This window comes from Coenobita brevimanus, chromosome 72, assembly GCF_032717465.1.
Source record: "Coenobita brevimanus isolate Jiangsu-jjx chromosome 72, ASM3271746v2, whole genome shotgun sequence".
In the NCBI taxonomy this organism is placed as follows: domain Eukaryota; kingdom Metazoa; phylum Arthropoda; class Malacostraca; order Decapoda; family Coenobitidae; genus Coenobita; species Coenobita brevimanus.
The window spans coordinates 16,924,690-16,937,036 of record NC_137025.1 but is presented as its reverse complement, the minus strand read 5'-3'; the positions used below and the strand labels follow the sequence as shown (position 1 = coordinate 16,937,036).

Below are 12,347 nucleotides of genomic sequence, written 5' to 3'. Positions count from 1 at the left end.
AAATATATTACAGTGGTGCTGCCGAGCAGCCAGGCTGGCGGTGGCCACCCGTAGGACCTGGCTGGGCTGGTACAGGGCAGGTGGGGCTGGGGGTGGTGAGAGCAGCCAGCACCAGGTGGGGTGGCCAAGTCGGACATGGCTCCCAGCCATCCTGACATATGACAGCCGGTGCTGCCGGGGCCAGCCACGCCAGGCCCATGTGAGCAAGAGGCGGGGCAGCAGCTGCCATGTGAGCTGCCCAAGGCAGGGCGGGGTGGGGTGGGGCCAGGCATCATGCCACTCAGCACCAGTCTGCCATGTAGTTGAAGTCCTTGAAGAGTGTCTGGTCATCCTGGCTGAGGTGACGGGGATCCTTGGGTGGAGTTAGGGCAGGCTTTTCTAGGGTGAATTCTTCATCAAAGTTGCTTACATCTTCAGGTGAGGTCTGGTGATGGTAAAAAAAATAATTTTAGCTTTTGCACCAAGAAAAAATAAAAAATAAAAAATAAATAAACTATCATTCATGCCTTCATGGTGATAAAATAAAAACTATTATAGAATATAATATTACACAGTATCATTTCTGTAACATTAAAAATTCACGGTACTGATCCAGTCCTGTACTACCCTCTTTTCAGGTGTAAAGGTTGAGAGCTAGGTTGCCATGCTATAAAAACTTAAAGAATAGGAAACTTGCCTATGCCCCTGGCAGCATTACTTGACTGAAAAACCTCTAATCACCTCTGAGATTTGAATCCATACACACAAGATGGAGTTGGCATTTTGATGCATAATAGGTGGGGGCGCTCACCATCCACTCACTCAATGTAGTGCAGCTCTTGGGTGTCTGTCCTGTCCTCTCCTCCATCCTTCTTTCCTTCCATCTTCTTCTATCTTTCTTATCTTGATTCTTTCCTTGTCCTTCTGCCTACGGGTGACTTTACACTCTCTCTTTTGTTTTTCATTCCTTCATTCTTTCCTCTTCCTTCTGCCTGCAGGTGACTCTACACTGAGTGACAAGCCAAATGGTTTCCTGTACACCAGAAAACCATTTACTATGCTGGGTGGTAACCATATAACCAAATTTTGGCACCTGGTGGTTTAGTGGGTAAATTATTGTGCTCCAATCGGATTGAGCCCGTGAAAGTTTGTATCCAAGGGATGGTTGGGGTTTATTGCTCACGTAATGCCACTCAGGGATGAGTGAGGTTGGTCACTCTCATCTTAAATGTCAGGACCAACTGCCTAGCCCCGGGCTCCTACGCTCCTCATGGGGCAACGTAGGATTGGACGATGGATGGATGGAATAAACCTAGCACTCAAGAATATATAAACTGTACTGCATATATTTTCATACAGTGAGTCCTTGCTGTAAGTAGCCTTTTCTTGACATCTTTTTCTGCTGGTAAGTCCTCGGTAAACCGAAGAAAAGTTATGTATTACTGTTCCAATGTTACCTAATTAGCTGATCTGCCAGTTTCCCTTAAATAACAGAAGCAATTGCATGAAATAGGAGCGATATTTTCAAAAACATTCCTTAACATCATAAACACTGCTATACAATACTGTACTGTACTACTTTGAACTGTACTCACCACAGTGGGTACAAAGGGTGGTTTGACCTTGCGCTGGAGGAGGTCATCCCAACACACACTACGGAAGAACTGCTGCTTCTTTACATCTTCGGCATCCTTCTCACTTGCTCCTAGCCGACGGTCAGGGTGCTTGCGAAGGAGCTTGCGCATTATTGCCACCGCCTCAATGGAAAGAAAGCGCGGGTATCTCACTTCATCATTTACTATACTGTCGAACACTTCTTCCTCATCATCACCAGGGAAGGGAGACTAAAGGGGAGGAAAAGAGAGAAAAAAAATTAGTTCACATGGATATATAATAATAATAATAAATAAATAATGATATGAATGTAATAGTAAAAATAATAATAAATTATAAATTATGGGCATTTGGTCTTTATATTATATTTCCAAAGTAATTATAGGGACATTATATTTCCTTAACATTGGCTTTTTTTTTTTCTTTCCCAAGGTTTGCTGCACCTTATTATGGCTCATTTAATCTCTATGACATCACTTAAAACACTTAAGCTTGATATTTTGACTAAATCTATCAACAAATTTAAGTGCTTTACTTTATGTTTTCATTTATCTAGAGTTCTGGACATTCTAGGTCCTCAGTTACAAAGCCTAATCATATCTCAGTTCCCAGTATCACCATCATCATCATTATCCCAGTCCCACTGGTACTGTAACTAAGAACTTAACCACTCCTCAACACAGCCCAGTTCCCATCCTCATGATCATCATCATCCCATTCTCACAAGTCTATCTATCTATAGCCTATTGCTGTAAGGGGTGACCACAAACAAACTGCCTCCATGTTGCCCAGTCCCCTGTCTCACACTTAAGAATGTTTACTGCATCCTTTACTCACCTCTCCCACCAGCATCTCAAAGATCAGGACACCCAGACCCCACCAGTCAACAGCTCTGGTGTAGGAAGTCTCTGTGAGGACTTCTGGTGCCAGGAATTCAGGTGTACCGCAGAAAGTACCAGTCCGGTCCCCATATCCCATACCCTCTTTACATAGCCCGAAGTCTGCAATTTTGACGTATCCCTCCGTGTCCAAGAGCAGGTTATCTAGCTTCAGGTCACGGTAGATGATCTTGTTGTCATGGAGGTACTGAAGCCCTAGGACAACACATGCTGCATAGAAGACAGCACGTGGCTCATCGAAGACATCAGCGTGGATGTGCATCATGAGATCACCACCTGCCGCATATTCCATCACAAAACACACGTGGCTCTGAAGGAAGAGACAAATAAAGTTAGGCATGCTCAACACAGGTACAGTAATATATTATGCATAATCATTATCATGCAACTTTTTTTTCAACACAAAGATTGGCCGAGGTAGGACCCATACAGCAAGAAAACAAAATGGCAGAGAGAGTAATAAACTACCTGCAGTTAAAAGTGCAAAACTATACAACATGACAAAAGAACCCGACTCCTTCAGTACAAGGGCATCTCAGTTTAATTTTGCTACTGTAATAAACTACCTGCAGTTAAAAGTGCAAAACTATACAACATGACAAAAGAACCCGACTCCTTCAGTACAAGGGCATCTCAGTTTAATTTTGCTACTGTCAGATAATTGTATTCAGTTTAGGACACCTCCATGCTGTGAAGGAGTTAATGAAGGCTTCTCTAACCTTCCCACTTAATACAGTTTCCCATGAGCTGACCGAAATAATCTGTACAGTGCACAAATAATATCAAAAGTATGTTCTCTGCCTGGGAGTTTAATCTTCATGGAACTGTTGTCAAAATCTTTAAGCCACTGACTACTTGCTATTCTTTCAGATGAACAAGACTGTGTGCTGTTAGTTAGCTTTACAGGTCTAGATACATTTTTTGCAACAAAAACATTATTACCCCTCCCCATCCCTGCAAGGCTTCTCTCATGTTTGCCAGAGTTAAATATTTAGGTCAACTATGAGTGTGGTAAGGGATATTTGTTTTAAAAGTCTGACTGCCAAACTTTCTTTTGATGAAGCAATATTGCCTAGGTGTGTCCACACCAGTGATATGGTCAGTAAAGACAATAATAAATGAAAATGATCATTGAACTAAATACCAATGAAGTCAGATTGGGATAATGAAGTGAAAATGCAGTGCTTCATGAGCTGTATATATATATATGACATGTACTGTGCTTGGAAAAATGCAAGCTTGCTTTAGTTAACCTATACAAAAATCTTGACACACAGGACTGACGTCTAGTTCAACTGTGTTGTGAGTACAAGTATTACACACTGAGGTCATAATTAGTTGAGCAGACACCCTATTTAGTTAAGTAGAACAGGTATCCTATTTATTTTGAGTGAAAATTATACTCTACATGGAAATACCTACAGTATAACCAATAACTCATGAGATGGAATAATGCTTAATCATACTGTACATATAAAAGCATCTTCACCGTCACACTCACTGTAATCCTATTTCCAACAATAATTTTTTACAGGCTTCCTGCCCTTGATTCTTTTTCTCCATGAAAACTGCTGAGCTAAAGCTTAGCCATACACATAAATGATTCATTTATAAATGCATGGTGTAAATGGAGGCGGTATGAAACACTGATTATAGCAATATTTTGGACATACAACTGTTCCTATTGCTCCTAAAACCATACATATAGTAATTCATGTGGTAGTAATTTTGAGGGTACCATCCTCCTCACTGATTCCACCTGCTTTATTTTATCAACTGCCGGTACATTAATCTACAAAACATGAAGTGGAAATAACAAAGACATTTCTTGCTTGTGTAACAGCAAGCAGTGCAAAATGGGCTGTGTAGCAGAGCTTCATGTCATACAGAATATGCCTCAACTGACAACTGCAGCAAACATGAACTGACTCTCAAGGGGACAGGTACTTTGGTACATTTCATTCTGGATTGTAACACCTGATATTAACTGGATGAGGAAAATCTCCTCTCTAGACAGTCAGACCCTGTCTCAATTTAACCTTCTATAAAGTTGGTACATGTACTCATACTGTTATTTCATTCTGGTTACTGTAAGAGTTTATTCAGCTAGAGGGGAATCCCTATCCTCAATGGGACTTTTCAATTAAAAAAGGCAAACAAAACACACAGATGAAAACCTAAACATTAGACAACCTTCAGGCCAACCTACCTCTGTTTGATAGCAGGCGAATAGATTAACAAGGAAGGGGTGTCTGACGGAGTTTGCCACCTCAAATATCCTTTTTTCTGCTAGCAAGCTCTCCACCTCATCTCTGGCGATGATGTCCCCCTTCTTAAGCGCCTTGATGGCAAAGTATTCCCCTGTGTTCTTGTACTGGCCCAGGATCACCTTGCCAAAGTGTCCACGACCAAGAACCGATATAAGACGGAACTGGTCCATGCCCATGGTGGCGTACTGCGTGGAGCCGCGGAACGTGTCATAGGCAGAGTCACGATCACGGTCAAATCTGGAGAGCGGAAGTTTCCTAGGCCGCACCTCCTCCTCAGGCGCCACCACCTCCGCTGGGGCTGACACAGAAACAGTGCCATCACGCCCAATGCCACTGACCTGTGATAAGAGAAAATGATACTGTATTACTCACACTGCTTGAAAAGGTTAATAAGTTTTGTGATACATATGAATACAGTAATATGAAAAGATGTACATTATGAAACTGTGTGTGGCAATTAACCAGAAGAAAATGCAATACATTTATAAAATAAATGAGTTGGGCCTAATGCAATGAATCTTAACAACAACAGTATTAGTAACAAGCTACTGTGCAATAAGCAGTAGTGCACTGGAGTACTATACTATAAAACACAAAAGTTCAGCATATTCCCCTTGCATACTGTTAGTCATACAAGCATTTTCCAGCTGGGTGAACCTGGTATAATTTGAATTATCGTACAGCAGTATACCGAAGACTTTTGTCACTTCCTCCCAATTTTGACCTTCCCCTGTGCCAGATTAGTCAGCAAGGATAATAAAATGAGATTAATAACTGACAAATGAGGTTTGGTTGAGGCCACAGTTGTAGCTTCAAGATTACAGTCCCATCCTTGTCTCAGTGAGTGTGAAAGATCTGGACCAGATTCACAGACAAGCTTATGATCAGTTCCCAGTTGTCACTATTGTTTTATGCATGCAGGACATGGAATGGAAAGAGTCCTATTTCTCCTACAAAAATAAATGTTAGTTATGAAACAAAATTATCATATGAATAGTTTATGTTTTCTGCAGAAAGCACCAAAAAGGAGAGGTGCAAAATCTTCCCATGTCTTTAGTTGTTCCTGCAAAAACTAATCAAAGTTATAACACTAAATTGATCATAAGTATGCTTGTCATTCCCACCCCAGCCATTTTATGCTTTTAAGTATATTACTTCAGCATAAAAATTTCAAATTACTAACAATTTTATCTTTCACTTGTTCTCACTTAGAAATTTAATTTCTTAAGTAATGATTAACAAAATTTTATAAATATATTAAAAATGGCTCTACAGTATATAGCCTACATATATATATAAAAGGAAAACTGACAGTGAAAATGTACTAGTATGTCTACGTCTCAACCCGATGAACCAAGAGTGACAATGCAATGAACAGTTCATAAGGTGTTCTTATATTATCTCCTATCAAGCCCAGAAAAAGAAAAGCCTTGGAATGACACCAGCTTATCTCCTACTACGATCAAAGGTTAGTTAACGACCACAACGCGGGTTGCTAACAGGGGAGCTGCAACGTATTAGTGACTTTGCATTAACTAGATGTATAGTTAGTATTTAAATGGGGTAAAAGGGATGAGGAGGATGGCTGGGGGTTCATTTGAGGGCAGGAATTGTGATTCCTGAAAACACTGTTTGGGATGTTGTGGTGCTGAATGGATAAGTGGAATGAAATACTGTATAGAATATATGGAATTAGACACAAAGGTCAAAGTGGGGAATTTCATGGGTATCATGTACTGTAAGTGGAATGAAAATGTTGGTATGGCAGTATGATATATGGTTTGAGTCTGGTGGAGGGCATGTGAGATAAGAAGATGGATTGAATGTACTCTCATTCATAGATGTTCATGGGATCTATGTGCATGTGGGTGAATCCAATTTTCACCCCTTTCTGGGAGTCTCAAGCCAGGCGATCATGATTCGTGCATGTGACAACTCAAACATGCTTGGCTGTTTGTGCGTCGTCACATCAAGAAAATGGTGATTCGATTCACTTACAATTCACACATACCCCCATGAACTTTTATGAATGACTACGTAGAGGACAGGCAAGTCAGAGGATAGGTGGGGTGTAAGTGGGAGACAGGTCGCTAAAAGTCATCGCACTGAGCTGACTAGGGTGAAAAAAATTTGAGAAAGAAAACGGATGGAGGAAAACAAAGAAACAAAAGGAAAGTGGGTTTGTATAGCGGGAAACAAAGTGGGTATACGGGATCAAGTTTAACTAAAACATGAAGAATAGAGTGAAGAAAATGGGGACGGGGGAGCTAGAGAAAAAAAGCACAAAAAAGGAGAGGAGTGTTTGATGCCTTGGATGAAGAATGTGAAGGAAAGAAAATATACTGAGGAAAAGGAGGAAGGAAAAGGTGGGTAGGCGAAAAGAGCACTAGGTACGACTGGTAAGATGAAGTGATAAAAAGATGCTATCAGTATTGGTATCAGTGAGGTGAAGCGAGGCTGGGAGATAAGTATTAGGGGTACAGGTATTAGGTTCTTGAGTATCAGATTAAGGACTATAGTTTTAAGGGTATTAACTTAAGGGTTAGTTTTATGGCAAGTTTATGGGCTTAAGTATGATTAGTATGTTATATATATATATACAGTACACGTTTTATGGAGGGAATATGACTGACGAATTTGAATATTAAGCCAGAGAATATGCATCTTAGGGTCATGGTTTTCAGTATCTGGCTATAACATGCGCTTTATGGATGTGAATATGAGACTAAGAATTTATGTACTGGTATGAGATGATTTTGTGCATTAGGCTGATATGCATTTTTGGTCCTTGGTCTTACTATTAGGATAAGGAGTATGCGTATTAGGGTGTGAGTATAACGCCAGAATGTAAGTATGAGTTGGTTTTGAGTATTAAGCTATGATTTATGCATTATATGGTGAGTATAAGGCTAAGACTGTGAGTATAAGGGGTATGGTGTCTGTGGTGTACCTGATCCTCTGGTAGGTGGACATGGTATGAGGGCGGGGAGGACTGACGTGCCGGTGGGGAGGGGCGGTGGTGGTGAGGGGTCCCGCTCTCCCCCTCCTCCTCCCCATCCTCCTCCTCCTCCACCACCTCCTCAATACTGACCTGCCCCTCCAACGGTTCTCCTTCAACTCCTCCCCCTCCTCCTCCTCCTCCCCCTCGCTGGAACGCATCTCTCTCGTGCAGGAAGTTGAATTCACTCAGCGCGTTCTAGCAGGATCAAGAAGTGGCCAAGTCAGCAAGAATGTTCTTTAGTTTTACCCGTGACTCTTTTTAGGTGTTCTATTGCCTCTCGGTCGCAAGGTCGGTAGGATCGGTTTTAGGTTTGAATCTGATTTAGTCTACGGTCCTTCAGCACGCCATGTCACACCTTTTAATCTTCATAATGACTACCGTTCACATTTCTGCGCTATTTACTATGCAGGATGAAGAGCACATCTGCATGTATTACACCAATAATACTACACCATGCAAATAACAGATTTTACCCCACATGCAACTGCAATCTATCGAAGTCCCGGACCAAAAGTAATATGGTGCCAGTTTTCTGTCACACGAGAACAACGCATTGTACGGGAATACTGCACCAACTCGTCATGTCAGCAGCTTAATTTGCTACTTCTCTCTAAATGAAACTTAACCAGCAATTTCAATTACTAAACTGTGAAATTCTAATACTACAACCATTCGTTCAGTCTAGGCCTGGTTATACTAATTAACAAATCTCCCGTGTGACTACATCGTCCACTCAATCATGCATTTACAGTAAACAGTTCTAAACAACTTGGACAATAAAGTTCTAAAATAGTGCATTACAAAAAAAAAACGAATACCACGGTGAACTAAGTGCATATTTAAAGAGAGGCATATAGAACGCTAAAAATAAGTCAGGCATAGATATAAGTGCATGTGTACACTGAAATAGTTCATGCAGAAATACATAGCAAATATAATGTGCATAAATACAACAAATATGATGTGCATAAATACATTCACATACATCAAAATTCAAGTATTTATAGTGCAAAAAGAGAAGTACTAGAAGACATCTTTAATAGAAGTGACTCACTATGCAAAATGTGCAGAAATACATCAGCATTATCGGTCTGAGTAAGTCCACTGCATAACTAAGGCCGCTCACAGTGCAAAATAACAAATTATCATATACGTAACCGTACACAGAACAGAATAAAAGTACATATCTAACTATATGTAATGTGCAACAATGAACAAGGGTGAATCTATCTATTGCCAGACGCCTCAATCCCGTTTGGGGTGGCCACAAACAAATCGCCTCCAAGTAGCCCTGTCCCCCGCCATTTCACTGCCCTGCTCCCAACTCACACCCCTCTCTCTCATATACCTCTCCACCCCATCCCTCCATCTCATCCTCGGCCTCCCCCTCCCTCTTCCCCCCTCCACCTCACTCACACACACTCTTCGTCTGAGAGTGTATTCGTATAAATAAAAGGCGATTAATAAATAAATTAATGAACGGAGTAAAAGAATTTGAGCCTCCTTCCCCTTGTGCCCCTCCCCTACTTTTAAGGTAAAGACGCTGGAAAATTTTTATTTAACAGCTATACCTGATAAAGAGAGAGAGAGAGAGAGAGAGAGAGAGAGAGAGAGTTACATATATACCATAACACAGAATGAAACTTAATAAATCGGCAGAGATAAAAGAAGACCTAACAATGAAAACACAAGGAAAAAGATGTTAGAAACTGGCGAGGAGTGTGCCCAAAGATAAGACAAAGTATACAACAAAAACTGGCTATCGTTATCAGAGGCACCAATATTCAATCAAGACCCAATCAAAAACTCCGTCAGTCCGATGATGCATTTTCCAAAAATAGTTCTCCAGCCCCAATTAGACGATTTTATTCAACGCCGACCAGCCCTCCAGTCGTGCATGCGGGTAAAATGGTTCAAGAAAGTAAATTCTTAACGATTTATTTTCCAAAATACTAAATACTATCCCCTGGTTTGATTCATATGTCTTTTCAGTATCGACTGAGATTGCATGAATAACACGCATGAATACAGTAGGGGAGCAGAATCAGAAATAAGTCGGTAAGGAAGAGGTGTTAGTAGACTTGCTAACCGTATATAATACCGCCCTATATCTAACTCCTCCACCGAGTACAAAAATATATAGGCCTTAACTGACGATCTCGGGCTGATGTGCTTAACCCCTTCACTCCAATGACGCAAATCTCACAATCTTTGTTTTAGGAGTTTATAGGAAATCTGTGGGTTTTACTGGAGCAGGCTGGACCTAAGTTGATATTTGCAGTTGAATAAAGTAGTTAAGAAAATAGTTTGGTGGCTGCGTGATATAAATAAATAAATAATAAAACGTGCGGGGAGTGAAGTGGTGTTACACAGGCGAGGCATCCTTCAATCAGAAGGGTGGTGTGGTGTGGAAAGTGGGGTGAGTCCGTTGTACCTTGATCAACCCCGCGCCACCAGCCAACCTCTATCTCCACACACTGTCCGATTGCCACGGTTACTCACACGTTCGGATGGCGCATGACTGTTTAAACCCCTTCAAAATGTACACGACTTCATCTCTCTCTGAAATTAAACATCACGGGGATGATTTTATACAGGCCAGAGTTCTAGTTACTGGATTTGTTTCACGACGGTCACCAACAAACTCGTACAAGGGTATTTCATTCACAGGAATTTGAAAAACACGCCAGTGATAACCCTTTCATTACTGTGATGCCATTTCTATTTTTGCCCCCCCCCCCGCGGTTTTATTCACCTTTAAGAACTTCCATTAACGCTTTCACGATGATCACATTTTCCTCAAGCAAAGCTGAAAATTACACCTGGCATCAGTACATTTATCAACAGTTTCGGAATGTGTGCAGCTCTTGTAAAGCCTGATGAAATAAAAGCTTCAGTTTAATTAACAAAACCCTTGACAATCGTGCATGGTGAAAGTTTATATCCCATAGGCGGGAGATCTTATTTCTTTCATTCGCAACGTCATAACATTAACCCGTGAACTGAATGCTCAGTGAAAATGAATATTACTGTTCTTTCCAGCAGTTACCAGAAAACAGATAAAAGTTTTGTTAGATGGCGCAGCTAGGGTACAAACCGAAAATCTGGGTAAAACCCTGTGGAGTGTACAAGTGCTAAAATTATTGATGGGCTGTGCAGCTCGGTACAGCTGCTGGAATGCGATACTGGATAAAACTGGTATGCAGAGCTGGGTATAGTTACTTAGATGCGCAGCCAGGTAACACAGCTGTACACCCCAAAGGAATGAGCTATCCTCATCCCAACTTTTCTTCCCCACCCAAGGATACCCAGTAGTTCAAAATAAGAGGTAATAAAAACTTGTTTGGGGATAAGCAACGTAGATTTAAAATGTGTAAGCACCATAAGGGTTGGTGTCGATATGTTTCACCATGTCCGCACAAATTTCTAAAATCCTATTACAACCCGTTACTCCTCCTGGACAAAAACTAAAGTCGATCTACGCTTCCCCGTCAGTGTCCTTCCGCAGCCTAACAGGAAGCAGTTGGGATAAAATGGTTTGTAAAGTCGCGGATACACCGAACACTCGAGCTTTGGAAGAGTTATGTCCACATTTGGAGAGTTGTTTATTAGGGAGATACAACCGTTTCTGCCCGACCTGGATACACTGCAGGTGCTGTATCTCTCCAACAAACAACTTTTCCATAGGTGGGTAAACTACTACTGTTTTAACAATTCACGGCACTGTGGTTGTAAGACACACACACACATTCGGTGTGCCTGAAGGAGGTTCAACCATATCTTTGGCTTAGGGGCCATCTTCAAGAGGTTATGTCCTTTCACGGGCTAAAAAAGATCACAGGAAAAAGTGGTTTGTAAAATCTCACGCAATGAAAGTCGCGGACATACTGAAGCACTAGTATTCTATTTACCTGAAGGAGGTTCTGCCACGTCTCGGGCTTCAGGACCTTCTTCAGGAGGTGTACCAGTGCCCTGAGGTTGACGTTGAGGGTAGACACGCCCTTAATGTCCAGGACAGCCTTTACCAGAGACAGCACCGTTTCCTGCTCCGCCTCCTCCTGCGCCCACATCTGTCTTCGTTCGATTGCTACCATGGTGTCTCAACACTGGATTTTCTCAACTGTCTTTACTGAGGAGGACCTTTATTTTTCCAACCCTCTCTCAAAAGTAACTGTCTTTATTACAGCAGTCCTTTTTATTTCGCTCACTATTAGCTTGCACTGCTCACAGCTAAGACTGTCAGTCCACAGTTTAAGTTCGGCCACCGTGACTAGACTACCGCTGACCCATCTCCTACCGAGACAGCGCGGAAACTGACTAAATTTGGGTTGCCTCGGCTTTTATACTTCCGAGCTGGGCTGGCTTATCTCACACAGCGCTTTGGATCCGCCCTCCCTCACCTTATCTTCTCCTTCCCTCGCCTCTAATATCATCACCGTCATCTCCAGCCTCCAAGAAGAGATAAAATTGGACTGCGAGGGTCCGAGGGGCATTTCCTTGTATGCTTCAATTTCACACGTACTGTACTGCGTCACTAGTTTTGAAGACTGTTAAGAATGGGCATTATTTATTTTTTTCGTTTTT

General features: G+C 41.6%; 1 protein-coding gene across 6 annotated transcripts in view; it reads right to left on the bottom strand.

Moving 5' to 3' along the window:
* Positions 1-280: 280 nt before the first annotated feature.
* The window catches only part of Pkn (serine/threonine-protein kinase N), a 724,111-nt gene continuing 712,044 nt past the window's right edge, over positions 281-12,347 (bottom strand). For 5 of the 6 annotated variants that reach the window (XM_080278058.1, XM_080278062.1, XM_080278060.1 and 2 more), the window contains 5 exons: positions 7,854-7,958; positions 4,702-5,100; positions 2,431-2,802; positions 1,575-1,823; positions 281-424 (listed from right to left, as the gene is read on the bottom strand). In XM_080278058.1, the coding sequence (XP_080134184.1) occupies positions 281-424; positions 1,575-1,823; positions 2,431-2,802; positions 4,702-5,100; positions 7,854-7,958 (1,269 nt within the window). The remainder of the gene's footprint in view (positions 425-1,574; positions 1,824-2,430; positions 2,803-4,701; positions 5,101-7,853; positions 7,959-12,347) is intronic. The other variant, XM_080278061.1, reaches the window with a different exon arrangement.